Source organism: Salminus brasiliensis, chromosome 7, assembly GCF_030463535.1.
Source record: "Salminus brasiliensis chromosome 7, fSalBra1.hap2, whole genome shotgun sequence".
In the NCBI taxonomy this organism is placed as follows: Eukaryota; Metazoa; Chordata; class Actinopteri; order Characiformes; family Bryconidae; genus Salminus; species Salminus brasiliensis.
Window position 1 is genome coordinate 10,735,335 of NC_132884.1, and position 22,960 is coordinate 10,758,294.

Genomic DNA, 22,960 nt, shown 5'->3' on the forward strand with positions numbered 1-22,960 from the left:
GTCAGCAAAAAGGACACTGGCGAGTACTTAAACACAACCATTTGCCAGAAACTGGAAACGCATTTTTTTCAAAAAAAAGTTAAACGCACAACCAAGGCCTTTCATCCTAAATCTGACTTTTGATTTGCCACTTTGTTTTAGCAAGTTCTTTCCTCTACAGGATGAAAATAGCAGTAGTTAGCTGAGCATAAATGATCTGAAGTGAGATTGAAAGGGTTTTAATCCAGCTGGGAGATCAAAAGGGGTCACCTGACTGGTGCACCAGATTATATCATTGTTTTGTTTTTTGTTTTTTTAAAGAAAGAAAAGATCAGGATTGTTCTTGCTCAAACATAGTCATTTTCATGATGGTGCAGAAACAAGGTAACGGAAAACAGCAATATTTCTCATTTGATTACTCATCTCATTTGATTACACATACTTTAAAATGCACCTTATAGCTTTTTATCCTTATATGGCAATTTGGCCAGATCTGTTCACACACTGCACTCATGAGTAAAAACATGCTTCAGCTCAATAAATCCTAACTGCTCAGCGTTGATTATAGTTTCTCAAGAAACACTCTGTTTGCCATTGATATACTCCGCATAAATGCATATTTTAGCGAAACACGAAGATGAAAGTGCAAATATTTGTGGTGAGGCCAAGTCTAAATGGCATGCCTTTTGCCAAAACCCAGAGTTTTTGCATCCACCTCTGTTCACCCAGTGCCAAACCCAGTCCTAAATACCCTGGCTTGCACTTAGAGCAGTGCAGGCACGCGTCCAGAAACATGGCTTTTTCAATTACACGGCAGCCATAAATGTACCATAATGATAAAGTAGCACAGTTTGTGAGTTGGTCAGTGATGTGTGTATGTGTGCTTGTGTAAGAGAGAGAGAGGGATAGAGAAAAGAGAGAGAGAGAGAGAGAGAGAGAGAGAGAGAGAACAGCACAGGGGAAAACAGCAGTTATCATTGCCAGTGAATGGAAGGATAAATTGTTCTACACTTCAAGTGAAGCTAATCAGGAATCAGTGAAGCTAATCAGTTATTTTAAAATTAAAAAATACCACATTGCAATGCATCATTCAAAATGAACAAAAACATAAAGAGCATCCAGCAACAGCATCAAGTGAGTCAGCACCACTCTAAATGGGCGACTTTATTTTTCAGTAAAATGAGCATGTTTTCTTTGATAATTACATTTCAGCATTAACTAAATTTAGTTATTGGTGCACCAGAAGGCTTCTGTGATGTTTGTCATTTCGCAATGTCATTGAAAAAATTTAGACTAAATATGAGCAAATTAGGTTTTTCAGCAAAATTGATCAAACATCAAACCAGAGCAATTTAAATAGCTCAACACAACTAATGTAACACATGCTTTCTCCAAATCCAACACAAAATCACACTTTTAATGACTACTGCAGACCTCATGACCCTAATGGCCCTTATGACCTGCTGCAAATGTGATGCATAGCCAGACACTAGCGTTCCTCCATTTCTCATAGGCATAGGCCTTCAGTTCACTAATATTCGCTGATCCATAGGGCTGAAAAGTTTCAGTTTCATTTCATCACGCTACAGAACAAAATCCCAAAAAGCAATGAAACAATGATATGTTAAAATGATGAAAACATAATGTCTTCTGTGAAGAAGTCCACCAAGGCTTGGTTATAGAAGAAGTCTGAAGAAGATTCTGAAGTAGTTTTCACAGTTGCCTGACTCATTGGCAATAGCCTCAGCACGCACACTTGAGGCTATTGCCAATGAGGAATGGGATAAGATTCCTCAGGAACACTGTCAGAAGGTGTTGTCTGGCAATGCATCACATTTGCAGAAGGCCATAACAGCAAAAGTGGTATGGCTCCATTAAGCACAAAAGATGTTTGTCATTAAGGGGTTGAATAATTAAAATGCAGTAGAAGTGGCATTTTGTGTTAATTTCGAAAACAATGCACTTGTTGTATTAGTTGTGTTAAACTGTTTAAATTGTTCTTGTTTGACTGGTCTAATGCAGACATGCAAATATGCATTGGGGGTTTAATAATTTCAACTACAACTATATAATACTGCAAATACTTTGTTTCTGCCCATATATTGCTAGAATACCATGCATTGCAAGCATGCACAGTACCAAACTATGCATGCATTCAGTGTAAAGGCTTCACTGACTAATATAGAAGCATGTTGCTGTGGTGTGAACTAGGATTCTAGTGTATTTCTGGCTAATAGGCCAGTGCATGAACACTGTCAAATTTGTCAAAATCCTGTATGATGCAGTTTGAGCCCTGATTTGAGCCCTGAGCTTCAGGAATAATGAGCTGAACATTGCGAATATTGGTAATGTGTGAGATGGTGCAGGACTGCTGTTATTAGGTGGAGTCTCCTGGAGGAAAAGCCAGCCCGTCCGGATCTGGAACACTGCATTACACACACTTCCTTCCAAGCATTCAAATTCCCACCAAACTAAAGTGCCAAGTCAAGTCAAGTCAAGTGGGTTTTATTGTCATTTCAACTACATACAGAGTACACAGTGAAACGAAACAACGTTCCTCCAGGACCATGGTGCAACATAGACAGTGCATACAAGACACAAGTGCAACACAAACAAACAAGTGCGGACAGACAACACAACACAGTACAGACCAGAGAATAATAAATAATGACGGTAGTGTGCAAATTGTGCAATGTGCAATAAATAGAGTCCAGTGAGGTAGTAAAGTTATTAGTGCAAATGCTTGTGCAAAAAATGCTTCCCATGTTATCTGGGGTAAATGGTTGGAAAGACAGAGAGAGAGGGAGAGTGTACATGTACCAGAAAGATATCAGTTCAGAAGTTGAGTTGTGTTGAGGAGTCTGATGGCTTGGGGGAAGAAGCTGTTGCAGAGTCTGGTCGTGTTGGACCGGATGCTGCGGTACCTTCTTCCTGATGGCAGGATGGAGAACAGTCTGTGTGAAGGGTGGGTGGAGTCATCCACAATGCTGGTTGCTTTGCGGATGCAGCGGGTGGTGTAAATGTCCATGACGGAGGGGAGAGAGACTCTGATGATCTTCTCAGCTGTCCTCACAATGCGTTGGAGGGACTTGCGGTCAGAGGCTGTGCAGGTCCCAAACCAGGCAGTGATGCAGTTGCTTAGGATGCTCTCTATGGTTCCCCTATAGAAAGGGGGTGAGGATGGGTGGAGGGAGACGGGCCTTTCTCAGCTTCCGGAGGAAGTAGAGACGCTGTTGGGCTTTCTTGGCTGTAGAGCTGGTGTTCAGGGACCAGGTGAGGTTCTCCGCTAGGTGGACACCAAGGAACTTGGTGCTCTTAACGATCTCCACAGAGGAGCCGTTGATGTTAAGCGGAGAGTGGTCCGGTCTTGATTTCCTGAAGTCAACAACCATTTCCTTGGTCTTCTCTACATTCCAGTGAAGGTTGTTGACTGTACACCAGTCTGTCAGCTGCTGCACCTCCTCTCTGTATGCTGACTCGTCGCCTTTGCTGATGAGACCCAGCACAGTTGTATCATCGGCGAACTTTATGATGCTGTTAGAACTGTGTTTCGCAACACAGTCATGAGTCAGCAGGGTGAACAACAGAGGACTCAGTACACTGCCCTGGGGTGCCCCAGTGTTCATGGTGATGGTGCTGGAGCTGCTGTCCCCGAACCGGACTAACTGGGGCCTTCCTGTCAGGAAGTCCAGGATCCAGTTGCAGAGGGGGGTGTTGAGGCCCAGCAGGCTTAACTTCCTGGTGAGGTTCTGTGGGATGATGGTGTTGAATGCTGAACTGAAGTCTATGAACAGCATTCTGACGTAGGTGTCCTTCTTCTCCAGGTGGGTAAGGGAGAGATGAAGGGTGGTGGTGATGGCATCGTCCGTGGAGCGGTTGGGATGATATGCAAATTGCAGGGGGTCCAATGAAGAGGGCAGTTGGTTCTTGATGTTCCTCATGACTAACCTCTCGAAGCACTTCATGATGATGGGCGTGAGAGCTACGGGACGGTAGTCATTGAGGCAGGACACCGTGGACTTCTTTGGCACGGGGACGATGGTGGTGGTCTTGAGGCACGTTGGGACAGTGGAGCTGCGCAGGGAGACGTTGAAGATGTCCGTGAGAACATCTGTCAACTGGTCTGCACACTCTCTGAGCACTCTGCTGGGGATGTTGTCTGGTCCTGCAGCTTTCCGTGGGTTGACTCTGCGCAGAGTTTTCCTCACGTCCACTGCAGTCAGGCACAACACCTGCTCGTCCGGCTTGGGTGTGGTCTTTCTCACCAACGTGTTGTTCTGTGCCTCAAACCGTGCATAAAAGTCGTTCAGGGCATCGGGGAGGAAGGCATCACTGTCACAGGACGGTGGCATTGTCCTGTAGTTTGTGATTTCCTGGATGCCCTGCCACATGCGCCGTGTGTCACCCGTGTCCTTAAAGTGGTTGTGGATTCTCTGGGCGTGTGCGCGCTTTGCCTCTCGGATGGCTCGTGACAATTTGGCTCTTGCTTTCCTTAGGGCCGCCTTGTCACCCACTCTGAAGGCCGAGTCGCGGGTCCTCAGTAGCGCACGTCCCTCAGGAGTCATCCACGGCTTCTGATTTGGGCGTGTGGTGATGGTCTTGGAGACAGTGACATCATCAATACACTTGCTGATGTAGCCAGTGACTGATGCTGTGTACTCCTCCAAGTTAACAGAGTCAATGATAGTGTATATACATTTTGGGTGTGCAAAGTGTTACTTTGATGTACTGAACTCTCATTATTCTTCACTTCTTAATCTCATCTCAATGGGTCTAATTAGAGCTAGCAGAGCTGTACTACTTGAGGTATGGGCTACTGTGGAAGTGTTCTTTGAGAAACCTACAAAGAAACTTTTACTTCTAACAATATTTTCTTGTAGGTTCCTCAAAGCACCCCACATAGCATCCCCCCACATTGGTTGTTCTTTCTTGGAGCACTCTTTTGAAGATGCATTGACTCAGTCATCAAGGCATCACAATTTGTGCCTTTATTCAAATGCTTTCTCATCTATCTTGCTTCCTACACATCAACATCAAGGACTGACTGTTCACATGCTGCCTAATATATCTTGCCTTTGACAGGTGCCACTGTAACCTGATACTTAATGTTTTCTTTACTTTGCTGTGACTTTGCAAGCAAATAGCTTTGAAGAAGAACATTTGTTCATTCACAAACCAGGATTACCAGCATATTTTACCATTTGCATAATGTGGCACTTTTACCTTTTTGCCTCATTTGCATGTGCCGTTACGGATACATAACACCACACAGAAGAATAATGAGAGTTCAGTACATCAAGGTAACACTTTGCACACCCAAAATGTATATACACTAAGCCCACTAGCAAAAGCTTTTTTGAGGTTAACTGCAGCCACATGCTACAACCACTCACAAAAGTGAGGTGTGCAGCGCAAGGAGACAAAGAGGCTTGCCAGATACGCTATGGATGAAGCTAAAAACTAACCCTACCCTACTACAAACTCTTCAGATAGGGTTTTTTTTTTTTCAAACTTTTTGATGGGCTTGTAAAAGTATTTTAAAATACTTAAAAGACGCAAAATACTAAAAACAGGACATGTAACACTAAGTACAGTAATGCTGTAAAAATCTACATCTGTTTCATTTTCATTGAGATAAATGTTACTAGTACCATAAGGTGATATTCGAGTACAGTCTCAATTTAAGTGTGATTACGACCAGGCGAGACAATCTGTTAATAAATAGTGTTGATGTTATTTTAGTACACTCACATTGTATTATGCATTCTTTTTGAAATATGATGATCAGAGTAATGATAGAACAGCACAAACATGTAATTTAACAGTGAAATTATGAGATTATTCCAATTCATTTGTTAGGCTCAGTGGCTTATGACTGTATAATCTATCCAGAATGTCTTAGCTAGATAGAATCAGTTAGATTAAATTCATCCTAAAGGTACAACCCACTAATAGGCTCAAACAGAAGATTTATAATGTTTTCTGACAACAGCGAGAATGAAAATAAATAGACATGCAGTATGTTACTTATATAGTCATACTGACCAGAAAGGCATAGCATAAAACTTAAAATGTAAATAGAAAGAACCATTTGCACCAATAAACACAGGAAAACCTCATTCATGTGAAATGCCATAAGTTTAAATGATAGAAGTTTCACATTCCCCGGGGCCGGGAGTCACCTTTGTGGGAAAGCAGAAATTCCACTCTGTCGTGATCTATCAGTCTGAGGGCGCCTTTACTGAGATTTGGCACATCACTGAAAATTCTTGAAATCCCTTGATATGTCACAGCAGGCTCTGTCCTATTGAGCGGCTCCCTTTTAGCAAGCCAGGCCAAATAGTATGTGCTTCTATTAAAGTGGTTTCACTACACAATCTGTCACCCTAAAATAATCTGTTGTGATCCAGCCATGACTCAGAGTTAAATCCATTAAGATATTAACACTTACAGTCTCATTGTGTCCTCATGGTAAATTTCAGGGGTGAATCCATTAAGAAGCATTTTTAACAGCCTTTAATTGTTGCAATTTCTTGCACATTGACTCTTGGCCATTATTGATAGATGTGTGTAAAATGGCACTCAATTAAACTGTTGTTTAACTCAGTTCCTTCTTGATTAGCAAAGAGCTTTAAGTTCTGTGAGAGCCTTGCATGCACTACTCTTTTGAGGTATATTCACATTTTCAACTATGTTTAGGTCAGGGGACTGTGAAGGCCAGAGCAAAACCTTCAGTTGGCACCTCTTGAGGTAGTACATTGTAAATTTGGAAGTATATTTAGCATCACCCACTAGAAGCCCACAATACCATCCTCTTTTCCTATTCAGCTTTTTTTGCAGACAGTGATGTGCTCCCAGAATTAGCTATTAATTAACTGTGTTTATTCGTCCCTCTACCAGTAAAATTTTCCCCATGCCACTGGCTGCAAAAAAAGTCTAGATCATGATGAATCCAGCTTCAACAGTTGAAAAGGTTTTCATGAATTTCTGCTCCCTTTTCTTCCAAACATATAATGCTCATTGTAGCAAAGGAGCTTAAAGTTTGCGTTCTTGATGACCTGGCAATGATTAGTTGGCAATTTCATAAAAAAGAGGCACAAATTATGGAAAAGGTCATTTTCTTTACTAAGCTGAAAATCTGAGATAATTTGAATCAGTCCACAGTACTGGTTTCCAAACTGCATCAATGAATTTTAAAATTGATTTTGAATGATACAGGGCGCAATACAGTTAGAATCATCCAATCCTTAAATGCAAAGTAACAAAACAGCCTGTTTAATTCTAAACTTCAAATATGGACAAAATAATACAATAATCCAGATAATTTTTCTCTTTACCTTACCTTTACCTTTTGGTGAAGATAGGACGTTTTCGAAGTGGAACACATACTACTAAACTACTAAACACAACTAAATAAATATATAAATCAGTGACGAGCCAGACTATTTTTTTTTATGAATAAATGGGTTGTTAACTGAAAATTAGGCCATTATAGCAGACATTTGTTATAATTCCTAGAGACATTGTCCATGTCTTCAAAGACCTAAAGGTTTATTGGAAAATACAGTGAATGCGTTTTGTATATGTGTGTTGGGGAGTGTTGTTGCCAGTGGTTTGTTATGAAGTGTAGCTAGTTATTATTTACTGTTTTAGGCAAAGAAAGACTTAACTTGTGCAGTAATTACTGCTTATTTGTTTGCATAGAACAATTCCCTTTATTTGCTATTTGGTTTTACATGAACAATGCCTCATAGAGGACACAGAAAGCAACTTGGTGTACATCTAGTGTATTTCTTTAATAGATTATATTAAAAAACTGATAACTGAACATTATGTCTGACCAGGATGTCGGCATCATTTTGCCATTTCCCCTCAAATTGGGCTTTGGGTACTTGACTGAAGAAAAAGTCTTTTCTTATTTAGATGCACAATTAACTGCAATCATACAGCGTTAATGACACAAGTTATTTCATGGTAAAAAATTAGATAAAATGGTTACTGAAATTACATTACTACATATTGCCATAGTTACATGCCTTAAACCTCTGTTGTCTTAAGACAAGTACACAGTAAAAAAAAAGTGTTTGCTTAGAGAACAAAGGGAAAAATGCAATATGTTAGGTATAAACTTACAATATACCTCAAATATGAGGTTTTAATTTATTCATAAAATAACCATGACATATTGTGTAAACCCCCATCATTTATGCTGTTGAAATGTATTATTATTTATTTTTTGATTATTTATGAATAATTATAATTATTTTATTTCATTTAAATCTCTTGATGCTTATTGTAAAAAAAAAATTGTAAACGACTACTCCACTTTTAAGCGTAGTAAATCAATGGTTTTCAACATTGATATTACAAACATATGAACTACAGTATAACCACTTATAACCACTAATAAACCAAATCATCTGACCATCTGCCTAGTATGCTGTTGGTTATTCATGTGCCACCAAGCAAAAGCAAAAATAAAACATACACATAACACAGATAATTCTAAAGCAGGCAAGGCATCCTTAAATTATGTGGTGTACATACAGATGTTTAGGTCATAACTGCAATAAAATGTTGTCCCTGTCCTCCAATAAACATTTATCCAACATAAAATAGTGAACAGTGAACAAGAGGTAAGATCTGACCAGGGAACAACCTATGTCCTTTTTCACTCCCTATCCCTACAAAACAAAATATTTCTCCCCATTTTCTTTTGACATTCCTCCTTTTTCCCGCTCTCCCCCTCCAAAAAAAGCCTCCGTCCCATCAGGACCCCCTGTAGCAGAGTAAAAGACAGCAAGGTTTATTATTAGATCTGGTCAATACGGGAGGAACATGTGGGCCAAAGCAAACAGCCTCTGAGACACTGAGCACTTGGTTTCGAGCTACATGACTTTCCAGGGAAAACATAAAGCACCACCAAAGTTCACATTACTATTTACTTATATATGGTAATACACTGGGAGTGAACCTCGTGAGACCTATGTTTGCAGCTAACAAACCAATAAATAAAGGCTCCGTATCTCCTAAACTAAATGGTTGGCCTGCAGTCTGTCTTCTAATAAGAAACCTACTGATTAAAAGTAATCACAACTGCAAGCTAAATTTACGGATAGGAGATATGATGGGGGAAAGGAGGATACATTATATATAAGTATGGACCCATGTACAGGCCTTCAAATGTGTTTCAAGGGTTAAAGAAGGCAATACAAACAAAATAAACTATTTGCATACTCAAACACCAGAAAAATAAATTAACAAAAGAATAAGATAGGGCTGATATCCAATCCATATTAACTTGTTAACATGAAGGTTATGCTGTTACTATACACTGATTTTTGTAGTTGCTGTCTATAAATTGTATTAAGTTGACTTATTTGTTTTTAAACCAAGCAGTTGTTTAGTGTTCTACAAGCACTGATGACTCAGAAAAGCATGTTGTTATGCAACAATTAACAATTAACAATAACATATCGTCACATTGCCCACCCATAGCTAAAGTCCTCCAGGATCCAAGCAGTGGCCCCTAGAGCACAGCTTGAGTGTCTATAATTTAAGGAGGGATTTTCCAGACCAGCGTGACTCACTAATGCCTCAAATGTTCTCAAATGTTTGTGCAATTTGCTGTCTTAGTAGATGATCTTAGAAGATGGAAAAAACACCCCCATGACCTACCTTTACTTCGCATTTCTTGTGACAGGACAATTTGCACACTGAAAGAAAAGCATAAAAATACAGTTAAACAACAACTGCAGAGCAAAACAGGAATATCATAGAAGAGACAAACAAATTATTCTATAGAAAAGCAACTGGTGGCATGCTTGATGGTGAAGCTCTGCAAACTTTCCAGTTTCACATTTAGATTAACATTTCATATTTACTTATTATACTCATTTTAGTTCTGCCTCTAATTTACTGTGTCTGTTCATCTGCTCAGCCTTAGCCTCTACTGTGCTGCCCTCAAGTGGAGTTTTACTGCATAAAACACCTAAGTGGCAAAAAGAGTGGCTGGCTGACGGCAGCTAAATTAGGTAGTAAATATAAATGCATTGTAAAGAATCCTCATGCTTGCAATAAACTGCAATTAAAAAAGAAGCTGACAATAAAGCCTGAGTCAGAGTTCTGTACAGAAAAAAACTATTACAATACTATTCTTGCTATTCCACTCTCATTTTAACAAGTAATGCTTTAGTTTCTAGCACAGAAACATTTAAACCACATCTGAGTACATCCCAGCCTAACTTTATTTATAGAACATGAAATAAAATATGTAGGAACGTATTGTCAATATGTATTCAATAATGAACCAGTTAAATGCGCGAAAATGACTTCCATTGAAGTCAGTGTAAAGATTTTTTTCTTTCTCCTATAAAGTTACTATTTTGATTATACTATTTTGAAGCTTGTTTATGTGACAGCAATGATATGAAAAAAAAAACAGAGCTATTGTTCTTTGTGCAAGACAAAAATGGCAAATCTTATACCAGTCTGTAATATTACATGAAGCCCACTGATTCCCTGTTGAGGCAGTTAGTCTTAGTAAGTCTCAAGGGTTACCACCCCAGATCCCTGTTCTGAAAATTTACCATCCGGAATACTTTAGCTCCAACCCTGCTAACAGCCACACTTAGTCTATTTTTTTACTATCTAATATATTTTAGTCATTGATAAGGTGGTTAAGGTGTTATTTGGAAGTGAAAGAAGACAAGAAGGTTAAGGAGAAGGAGGGTTGGTGACCACTGCTCTAGCCTTTTACAAGTGACTAGTTTCTTTCAACAACCCAGCTCTAACCAGTCAGTGGATTACTCTCAATCTGTGACACTGACACATTCAATAAGGCTTCTCAAAAAGCCCTGAATACAATAATGAGCTGCATTAGGGTTAGAGCTAAGTTATGCAGTAAGGTCGTGCTCCAGATGCAAGGTGTTTGACCACTACTCTAACCATTCATCAGTGGTCGTTTGCAACCACAGAACAGAAGTCTTATTTTCTGCATTACATTTTACAAACTAGAAAAGTGCTTGCTTTGTGCCACTTAAGTTTTTGTTATATGGTTGCTATGGTGTTGCTAGGTGGTTGCCATGGTATCCCAGGTAGTTGTTATGGTGTTGATAAGTGGTTGCTGCAGAGTTGCTAAGTGGTTGGTAGGCGGTAGGCTTGCTATGGTGTTGGAGAGTGCTTGCTAGATGAGTGTTATTGGATTGCAAGGAGATTGGAAGTTGATATGTTTAAGTTGGTTGCTATGTAGTCTCAGGTGGTTGCTCAGGTGTTGCCAAGTGGCGCTTTGGTAAGCCATATGGTTGGTTGAGTGTTTCTAGTGTATTCGTATCATTGTGACATTTGATGGGTGCCAAAGCATTTGCAGTCGATCCATTCTATGGGGGAAAAATATACAAAAAACTGCATGGAAATCGTGTGTCAGACCGAAAAGCCGTATGCAAGCTTGAATCTCACAATCCGTCCGAAAAATCTGGATTTGAAATGATTTTGGGTTGATTGAATATCAAATATTACATAACCAGAACATGTACATGTCTGTATGAAATATTGTTGGACTTAATGACACAACTGCTTAAGCATTTGCCCCCTAACATTAGGTGAACACATTACGAGCCCAGCAATCTGTAGCTTAAGAGGAAGGAATGGCTGATGGTCAATGAACGTTTGACTAAACTGAGAAATTGAAGTGGGTGGTTAAATTCTAGTTTTTGCGTATTACATGTCTAAAAAAGTGTTTTGATAAATTAACTTAAAATTGTAATTTGAGCTGATTTTAGTTTATAGTGTACTATGAACACTAACCTTATAGGTGCACAGGTTTGCAGTTATTCTTGTTTTACACTTTCTCTGCCCATCAGTGAAAGGGCACCACTATAGGACCATTAATTAGTTTGGTTGGGTTGGCAATTTTCTTTCAGCACAGTAGTGACTCCAACCAATATTTTGGTAATAGCATGTAAAAATACAATATGCAAATTGCAAATTATAGCAATGCTGCAGTGATGGATCAATTTCCATATTGGGCCTAATGTACTAAGTATTTTCTTATTTTCTGCTAGTTTTCATGCAAACTGGATCCATGTGTTCTAAATAAAACTGGTGCACAAGTCACAACATACAAAGATACTGAAAGAGCAATGGATTACATATTCCACTGTATTTACAAATTTTATGTCCAAAATTATGTCCACCTTTTAAAACAGCTTTCTGTTACTTCCTTTTCCTTTGACTTCCTTTTTCCACTTACAGAAGACACAGAACTAAATATGACTTAATGTGCTTGCAATATGTGCCTGAAGATGTTGTTTCAAGTTTTAAACCTATAAAGCAGGTGGTCAAAAGGTACACGTTTCCAATACAGTCATACAGTCGGTAGGTGTTATACATGAACTTTACATTGCTTTGCATCACAGCTTGCATCACTTCTTTACTGAGTGGAACTGGAGCTTATCTGAGATAAACAATCAGCAGCTGACACATCTTCTTGTCAATCAGTCTACGTCTTCTACGACAGGGCCTTTCACAGCCACTGAAGCCAACACATCTACTGAATATTTAAACACAACAGAGAGCGATTCAGGTCTGTCTGATAAAGCTCACTAAATCACATAGATCTACATTCAACAGTCAATAAACAAAGACTCAGTGCTGCTTAAAAAGGGCCATATTCAGGCTCTCTGAGTAACTCTCTGAGAAAAATGCACTGGGTCAAAAAGAACTGCTCAAATACATCTATGTGTACATCCTAACATTTTGATCTACTTAATCTATGCTTTCTTTTCTAACCCCAAAAATAACTTTGTAAATGTACAAATATAGATGCCATACAGTATGTCAAGGAGTGGGTAGTAAATTGTCATGGCCATTACCAGATTTAAATACCATTGAGAATGTGTTGGGTGAGTAAATAATTTTTGAGAAGCAATGTATTTAGATAATTTTAAGAAAACAGAGACATTTGACAAAGCACCTCACCAGATACATTTTTTTTGGAACTGAAATGTATTTTGAAAAAAAAATCAGGCTCAAAGCTTATCTAAAAACTCATCAATCATTATAACAGTGTTTCACACTTCAGGTGACATGTTAGATGTCTGGTTCCTACCAACAATACTGTGAAGAATTCTGACTCAAAATTCTCAAATCTGACTATTTTAAACCAAACCATTTGAATGACTCTGTTTATACTAATCAGCCATAACATTAATACCACCTGCAAAATATTGAGTAGGTCCCCTTAAACATGTGGACAAAACTGTTGGTACTATCCTATTGGTATTATCCTATAATCCTATTGAGCATCTTTGGAAGGAGCTGAAACATGCCGTCTGGAAAAGGCACCCTTCAAACCAGAGACAACTTGGTTGGTTGGTGTGGCGCAACAGATAAACCCACTAGCTGCCAGTGCGCTATTACACCATGTTGGAGACCAGGGTTCGATTTCCAGTCTGGGTGTGCTACACCAATAGGAGTCCTTGGGCAATACTCCTAGCACTGCATTGGCCTACTTCTGTAATATGAGTAACCATGTAAGTTGCTCTAGGTAGGAGCATCAGCTAAATGCCATAAATGTAAATGTACATGTAACTGGAGCAGTTTGCTCATGAGGAGTAGGCCAAAGCTTATCTAAAAACTCATCAATCATTATAACAGTGTTTCACACTTCAGGTGACATGTTAGATGTCTGGTTCCTACCAACAATACTGTGAAGAATTCTGACTCAAAATTCTCAAATCTGACTATTTTAAACCAAACCATTTGAATGACTCTGTTTATACTAATCAGCCATAACATTAATACCACCTGCAAAATATTGAGTAGGTCCCCTTAAACATGTGGACAAAATTGTTGGTACTCGGTTAATGAAAGAAAAAGCCACAATGGTCACAGAAATAACTTAAATCTGACAAAAGTAATAATAAAAAAATCTATGAAAATGAACAAATGAAAATGCCACATTGATTTTGAACCATGCTTCAACAGAATTATTTTAAAATGCAAACTCATTAAACAGGCCTGGACAAAAATGATGGTACCCCTGAAAATAATGTGACCAAAAGGAAATGTTAAATCAAGGCGTGTCCACTAATTAGCATCACAGATGTCTACAATCTTGTAATCAGTCAGTCTATATATAGGGCTACAGGTAGTCACTGTGCTGTTTGGTGACATGGTGTGTACCACACTCAACATGGACTAGATGAATGATGTTCTGGGGCTGCTTTGCTGCATCTGGCCCAGGGTGTCTTGAATCTGTGCAGGGTACAATGAAATCTCTCTATCAAGGAATTCTAGAGAGAAATGTGCTGCCCAGTGTCAGAAAGCTTGGTCTCAGTCGCAGGTCATAGGTCTTGCAACAGGATAATGACCCAAAACACACAGCTAAAAACACCCTAGAATGGCTAAGAGGAAAACAATGGACTATTCTGAAGTGGCCTTCTATGAGCCCTGACCTAAATCCTATTGAGCATCTTTGGAAGAAGCTGAAACATGCCGTCTGGAAAAGGCACCCTTCAAACCAGAGACAACTTGGTTGGTTGGTGTGGCGCAACAGATAAACCCACTAGCTGCCAGTGCGCTATTACACCATGTTGGAGACCAGGGTTCGATTTCCAGTCTGGGTGTGCTACACCAATAGGAGTCCTTGGGCAATACTCCTAGCACTGCATTGGCCTACTTCTGTAATATGAGTAACCATGTAAGTTGCTCTAGGTAGGAGCATCAGCTAAATGCCATAAATGTAAATGTACATGTAACTGGAGCAGTTTGCTCATGAGGAGTAGGCCAAAATATCTGCTGAGAGGTGCAGAAGTCTCACTGACAATTACAGAAATTGTTTGATTGCAGTAATTGCCTCAAAAGGTTGTGCAACAAAATATTAAGGGTACCATCATTTCTGTCCAGGCCTGTTTTAAAATAATTATGTTGAAGCATGGTTAAAAAGCAATGTCTGACTTTCATTGATTACTTTTCATAGCATTTTTATTTATTCTTACTTTTGTCAGATTCAAGTTATTTCTGTGACCATTGTGGGTTTTTTTTTTCATTAACTGAGGGGTACCAACAATTTTGTTCACATGTGTATGTGAATCTGAGCATCCGAGGCATCCTGTGGTATCTGGCACCAAGACTTTAGCAGCAAATCCTGTAAATTGTAAGGTGGGGCCACTCATAGGTCGCATCAGTTGGCCTTAGGTGTCCATAACTCTGTCGTCAGTTCACAGGTGGCTCCTTTCTTGAACCGGTTTTGGTAGGTACTGACCACTGAATACTAGGAACACCCTACAAAACCTGCCTGATGTTTTGGAGATGCTCTGACTTGTCTTACCATTACAATTTGACCCTTGTCAAAGAGGCTCACATTCTCATGCTTGCTTTTAACACATCATCTTAAAGACTGTTCACTTTGGGCCTAATATATCTACACCTTGACAGAAACCACTGTAGATGTAGGCAATCCAGCTGCTGACAATCCAGAGCCGGGACCAGGCCGCAGACAGACAGGCTAAACCCACCGTCTGCGAGCTGCTTTGAGGTGTCACCCAGGTTTCACTGTATTGAGACTGTGTCTGTGCCCCGAATTTAACCCAAACATAGAACATCTAGATCAGCTCGTTTTAATAATTTAAACAGTGTTAAAATCTCTCATTTCAACGATAACAGCAGCACCTCAGACCTAAAGCTTGGTCTACTTAACATTAGATCACTATCCTCAAAAGCAGTGATCGTAAATGAAATTATATGTGATCAGAAACTAGATGTTTTCTGCCTAACCGAAACCTGGATTAGACCTGATCAATATATAGCACTAAATGAAGCCACCCCCACAGGCTATAAATATGTACATAGCCCTAGATTATCAGGCTGAGGAGGTGGAGTATGTATAATCTATCAGAATACACTAGAGATTATTCAAAAACACTGTAACACCTTCACTTCTTTTGAGATTATCTACATTAATATATCAAATCCAGCCACAAATAAAAATGTTTTCACACTGATTAATATTTATAGGCCTCCAGGGCCTATAATTTTTAAAAGAATTTAGTGATTTTGCTGCAGACTTGGCAGTGTGCAGCAACAAAGTTATAATAGTAGGAGACTTAAAATAAACTATCAGACTTAATGTTAGACTTGGCTGATTCTTCCATCATTCCTGGTTTAGCAGCTAAAAATCTTGGCGTCACATTCGACTCAGATTTATCATTTGAGCAACATATAGCTAATATTAGTAGAACAGCCTTTATGCAGCTTAGGAACATCTCCAAACTAAGAAACTCCTTATCACTACAAGACGCAGAAAAGCTAGTACACGCTTTTATTACCTCAAGGCTAGATTATTGTAACGCACTACTGTCAGGTTGTTCCAGCAGGAACCTCAATAAACTTCAGCTGGTAGCAAAATGCTGCAGCCAGGGTCCTTACTAAAACTAGAAAATTTGACCATATCAGTCCAGTTCTATCAACACTTCATTGGCTCCCAGTTAAATTCCGTATCGAATACAAAATTCTTCTATTAACATATAAGGCCCTACATGGCCTCGCTCCTGAGTACCTGCAGGATCTTATAGTATATTACGAACCATCAAGACTACTTAGATCTCAGGGTGCTGGATTACTCGTTCCCAAAATTCAGAAAACCTCAGCAGGGGGAAGAGCCTTTTCTTATAAAGCCCCCCAACTCTAGAATAACTTTCCAGATAATGTTCGGGACTCAGACACAGTCTCAATCTTTAAATCTAAGCTGAAAACTTATATGTTTAGTTTAGCTTTTGGTAATTAATGTTTCTTAGATAAGGGCTGCAGTTCCAGGGGTTCGCGGACCCAGGGAATTGTAGTACACTGAGATGCTGGAGCTGTCGTCTCGCTGCTTACATGCGATCACTCAGGTTTGTTGACGGTGGAGCAGATAGATGCTGGTGTTCTCAGGGTGCGCCAGTGTCCGTGTTACCTTCTGGCTCTCTCCTTTTAATTATGCTGTGATAATCACACCTGCCGGAGTCGTCAGACATACCCTGATGCTGATTCTCAACATTCTCTGCCCTCCATAAAATTCCTCTTAGAACTAACTTTTCTCTTTTTACCTTCTTCGAGTATATGGCCACCCAGCCCGACCTGCTGGAAGATTGCCCGCTGAGGTCCCCTCTACCTGCTTCTAACCAGCTGCCACCTACCAGTCCAGCCAGCGGGTCCCAACCCGCCACCACCCATGGCTCACCCGCCTGCCGCTGCTGCCTGTTTGGTGGCCGTGCTGAAACCTAGATGGACTCGTGTCTGTCTGACACTATTAATATAACCACTATTAACTTTCTGTTGTATCTGCTTTGGTAATTTTTATCATTAATGTTTAAATAGTCTGGCCAGAGGAGGATGGGTCCCCCTTGTGAGTCTTGGTTCCTCCCAAGGTTTCTTCCTCCAGCTCTGAGGGAGTTTTTCCTTGCCACTGTCGCCGTTGGCTTGCTCACGGGGGTCTTTGATCCTTCATGTTATTTCTTCTTTCTTCTCTGTCTCTGTCCTTTATTAAGTACTAATTATGTAAAGCTGCTTTGTGACGACAACAGTTGTAAAAAGCGCTATACAAATAAATCTGACTTGACTTGACTTGACTAGATAATAAGTGTTTCAAATTACCGATATTACAACTGCACTCACTAGCGTAGTTGTGTGAGTTGGGATGCAGCCACAGTAACATCAAATTTTACAGCTTTAACATACATGGTTCCATAAACAAATTATCATGTGTAAATGTTGTTATCTGAGTATATTATTGTAATGATCTAATGATTAAGTCCTCTCTAGTTAATGTCCAGGGAGTGTTACATGTTCATTGATTCCACTGGATTCTATGAATTTTCCCCCAGTGCAACCTTCAGCTTGCCTCCACAAAAACATGGAAAGTTCAGATGTGGTTTCAAGCATTCAGTGCCTTTATGAATAATATTATGGTTGTGGCATCTCATCAGAGAAACAGAACAAAGAGCCAGTCTGTCACCACAGACAAGAACCTGAAATAAATGCATACCAAGCAGCAGTGTTTCGGTTCTGGTAGAAGGAGGAAAAACAACCTTTAGGCACACCATGAAACCTAGGCTCCATTTGTGGACAAAATGAAGGCAAGGAAGAACACAGTTCTGGAGAGAGAGGGAAAGGATGGATGCGTGGATGGATGAATGTAGAGAGAACTGAGCAGGCACAGTCCAGACCTCTGATGCTTTAGCCAAACCGGCTGCCCCAGTTTACTCTTTTTTGTTTGGCATTGAGTCAAGCTGTTTTTTTTTCCTACTGTCAGCTTTTATCTGGGGTAATGCAGAGGGGCTAATTTTAACAGCCGGGAAGCTGCCAAAATCTCAACCCCATTTGTATATGGATTATCATGTGCCCGCACAACTGTGAGCATGTAAATATGTGTACCTATATATTTGCGAAAGTATTCTACAAAATGTGGCGATATGGTGTTCTGTACATGCTAAAGTCATATCAAGAGACCTGAACAATGACATCACCATGCCAAACCATTCAGATGTCTATACCATACAATCACGACAATCACAGACTGACAGACTGAGGAGCTGTCCCCTAGCAGAGAGGCCCTAAAACTGCAAGCTACATGTTTTAAAAAATGTAGCAATGCCATGGATGAGTGCAATCACAATTTAACTTCCCTGTTGTCCCAACAACTACGCCCCCTTTTCAGTAAAAAACAAACCCATTCGTTTTTCTAATTTGAAATATTAGTGTCACTATGCCTAAAATCTGATGCAAAGCATTTTGTTTGCCCAACAATAAAACAAACCCTAATACTTTACAATTTTCTTTACTTCCCCAAAAAGCTTCAGGCCATCCGCAGAGAGGATGAAAATTGTAAACTGTGGGATCTGGTCAATATATGTAAATCTGTGGCAAATACTTCATCACAGATCAGGTAATGTTGCTAAAGTCAATAGCTATAATGTTGAAAATCAGAGTACTGAATGTTGATGCTACATATGACACTATTGTGAAAAGTCAAGGAAAGCCCAGTTTAATGTTAAGGCCCTTTCACACCGAGTATGTGAAGTTTTAAAAATCAACGTACATTTATGAATGGACTGACAGACTGCACCGCTGCGGTCGGATGCATTAAAAATTAGGCTGACCAATCAGAGCTCTGTTGTCATGGCTGCAGATCAGACATATGGCGGCAGAACAGCTTGTCCTGCTTGTAGCAGAACACAAAAGCTTGTATGACCAGCAAGATTCTAATTACAAAAATGCATTCATCTCTTCTTCCTCTTCCATCGTCTTCTTGTGATTGGAGTGTTTAGACAAAAGTCGCATCAGACTTACTGTGAAGATTCTACTGAAAATCGCATCCATTTTATCGGTGAGAAAAAGTCATACTTGATGTGAAGAGCCTTTAGTCTGTAACAAAAAATGTTTAATGCAGCCAGCTGGATTTTAGGTACCAAAACGTAGGTACCTGTCACGCCCGCGCCGCTGTGCCCGCCCCAGGGGCGGTCCCGGGACACGGCTCACAGGCGATCATGAACTTCATATCACAATCATGTCATGTTTAGTCAAGTGAAGGACTTTTATGTTGAAAGGGACTTTTGGGTTGACACCCCTCGTCGCCATTTTGGTTTCTGGTTATGTTTGTCATGTGACTATTCTTTGTTTGGTGAATGTGTTACACCTGTGGGCTGGTTTATTTAAGTAGGGCTAGTGCCAACTGCCGGTAGCTGAGGATTACTCTTAGTGCAACCAATGTACTGAGGATACTCAGCTAACCTTGGGTACTCAGTGTTTACCGGTCTAGTCTGTGAGTCCGTCTGTATCTAGAGGACTCTTCTGACCGTAGCTAGTTGAGCATAGCAAGCTAACTAGCTAGGCAGTATTATTCTCAGGGTCTGTTTGGGGGCTACTGCAGGTCTGCGGCGATCTCGCCAGGCTTCACAGTTTTAGCGTGCTCAGGCTGACTTGGCTGACTCCCCACTCCCACAAGTCCTGTAAGTTCAGCACGCCTGACTAGCGCACCTCTTTTGTCTCAGATGAGAGTTTTTCCCAGGCTCTGCCTGGTGGTTTATGTTTCTGTATAGCGGTTCAGGCTCAGCCCCGGCAGCTAGCACAGCCCTAGTGCCTCGCCAGCCCCAGATGTGTTCTTTTGTTTTGCCCCTCTTGGTTGTCACGGTTTCTGTTCTGTTCCTCTTTACCCCCGAACAGCGGGGATGGATGCTTGTTCTTGTTTCAGTGCTCAGTGTATTTATGTAGTCAAGGAACAAGCACTGACCAGGCAAAGGTCGCCTTTCTTGTATCCCGTCTCGCTGAAGAAGCTCTGGATTGGGCCATAGCCACCTGGGAGGAGCTTAGCGTGGAGCCCTTCTCGGAATACCTGAAGCACTTCAAGGCGGTGTTTCAGCATCCTCGAGGGTGGCTCACGCCGGGCGACCTGTTGCTGTGGCTGGAGCAGGGCAGCAGGTCGGTGGCCCACTATGCGCTGGAGTTCTGCTCCTTAGCTGCGCGTAGTGGGTGGAGTCACACTGGGCTTGCTGCCCAGTTCCGCAACAGGCTTGCTCCCCGTATGCAGCAGGAGTTGGCGTGCCGAGGTGAGTCGCTTGAGCTGGATGAGCTCATGACGCTCGCCATCAGGCTTGACCAGCTCCCAGATCACCCTACCCCCACCATGTCACAGCCCAAGTCACAGAGAGCTGGGGGTTTAGCAGCCGGGCCTGGAAGGCAGACCGGTCCGATTACTCAGCGTCTGGGTGGGTTTACGGGTACCTGTCAGCGAGCCCATGGAGGTGGGCGTGTGCCACCTTAAGCAGACATCTGCTCCTGAGGTCCAGGGCCCTAGGTCTAAGCCTAGGGTCTCTGCTACGGTGGCTGTGCCCAGCTCCTCGGCTACGGTCAAGGCGGCGCTTGCGGCCCCGGATCACGTCAAGGCGGCGCTCGCGGCCCCGGATCACGTCAAGGCGGCGCTCGCGGCCCCGGATCGTGCCCAGCGCACCCTCACCGGTCACGGAGGCGGCCCAGCCCGCCAGTCAAGCCAAGGGGGCGGCCCAGCGCGCCCTCACGGGTCAAGGGGGCGGCCCAGCGCACCCTCACAGGTCAAGTCAGTGGCCCCGTCCGCCTTTCAAGCCACACCGGCGGCCCCGTCCGCCTCGGTTAGTGTCTGGGCAGTGGCTTCTGCACCCCCTATCGGGCAAGCAGGGCCAGCTGCCCCAGGTTTAAGGTCTGGTCCGGCGGTGGTACCCAGAACTGCCCCAAAGCGAGCTGTCATCATGTCCTGTTTAGTCAAGTGAAGGACTTTTATGTTGAAAGGGACTTTTGGGTTGACACCCCTCGTCGCCATTTTGGTTTCTGGTTATGTTTGTCATGTGACTATTCTTTGTTTGGTGAATGTGTTACACCTGTGGGCTGGTGTATTTAAGTTGGGCTAGTGCCAGCTGCCGGTGGCCGAGGATTACTCGATGCACTCAGGGTACTCAGCTAACCTTGGGTACTCAGTGTTCACCTGTCTAGTCTGTGAGTCCGTCTGTATCTAGAGGACTCTTCTGGCCGTAGCTAGTTGAGCATAGCAAGCTAACTAGCTAGGCAGTATTATTCTCAGGGTCTGTTTGGGGGCTACTGCAGGTCTGCGGCGATCTTGCCAGGCTTCACGGTTTTAGCGTGCTCTGGTTCAGGAGCTCCGGTAGTGAGCAACTCGTACGCTCGTTTTGGCAGGTAGCTTCCCCTCCGTCGGACCGGTTCGGTCGTCTAGGTTTGGTGGCTGACTCCCCACTCCCATGAGTCCTGTAAGTTCAGCCCGCCTGACTAGCGCACCACTTTTGTCTCAGTTAAGTTTTTCCCAGGCTCTGCCTGGTGGTTTGTTTCTGTATAGCGGTTCAGGCTCAGCCCCGGCAGCTAGCACAGCCCTAGTGCCTCGCCAGCCCCAGGTGTGTTCTTTTGTTTTGCCCCTCTTGGTTGCACCCTATACATACACCCTATTGAGTGATATGTGATATGACATGCAGTTCATTAAAAGTTGAATATAAAATGAATAAATTATAGTAGCTTTTAGTGTCCTATGGAAACAACACTTCATTTGTGTTGTGACTGGATTTACACCATGTCTATACAGTTGCTGTAGGTTGTTTTTTTTTGAACGTGATTTTGTATGGCATCTGAAAATAATTATGCATTTGTAAAATGTAATTTCTTTTTTTTTCAAGCCACCATACAGCTGAAAAGCTGATTAAAGTATGGAGGTACACAGTCGAGTGATGTTCCTCCAGGACCATGATGCAACAGAGAGCAATGCAGTACTACACAAAACTACATAAAGTGCTAATGTGCAACATTTGTAACATTTATGCAAGTAAATGTGCAAGTGTGCAAACACAGAGCAAAGAAACAATACAATAAATTGAATAAAAAACACAAGCACAATGGATAGTAGGCACAATATTTCCTGACAATGCTGCAGATAAAAGATTGTCATTTTCAATGCAGTATTTGTGATGTTTTTACTATGCTTGTAACTATGATGATATTCAGTCTGCTAACTGTCATAAATAATGGCAAATAACAATTCAGATCAGCCAGAGTATGAGAATTGGTGACAAAAATGGAAGACTGCACCACTGGCTGGTCACCTCTGGTTGCCTGTTGCAAAGATGCAGTTAGGACAAGTACCTGGACAGGTTCTGCAGTCACCACAGACTTCAGAGATTGGGACAAAATCTGCATTACTGTTGGTAATATGAAACGCTACACTGCATTGTCACTCACAATCATACAAATGTGCACAACATTTTATAGAATTGAGCAATCCATCCAGAGTGCAAAAATACAAACAGAAAAGACAGAAAACACTTCTGCATTATCCCATGTGCTAAAAAGCTGAACTACACAGCTAACACAAATGCATTTCCTGTTTTTGGTTTACTCATTTTTTGTGCCTCAACCCAAAGGACCCAATTCAGAGTCTGGCATCAGAATCAGCACATCATAGCTTTGGTAC

At 41.5% G+C, this 22,960-nt stretch overlaps 1 protein-coding gene across 8 annotated transcripts in view; it reads right to left on the reverse strand.

Moving 5' to 3' along the window:
- The window catches only part of tns1a (tensin 1a), a 166,402-nt gene that overhangs the window by 78,448 nt on the left and 64,994 nt on the right, over window positions 1–22,960 (reverse strand). For all 8 annotated transcript variants that reach the window (XM_072683800.1, XM_072683799.1, XM_072683798.1 and 5 more), the window contains one exon: window positions 9,654–9,695. In XM_072683800.1, coding sequence (XP_072539901.1) covers window positions 9,654–9,695 — 42 coding nt within the window. The remainder of the gene's footprint in view (window positions 1–9,653; window positions 9,696–22,960) is intronic.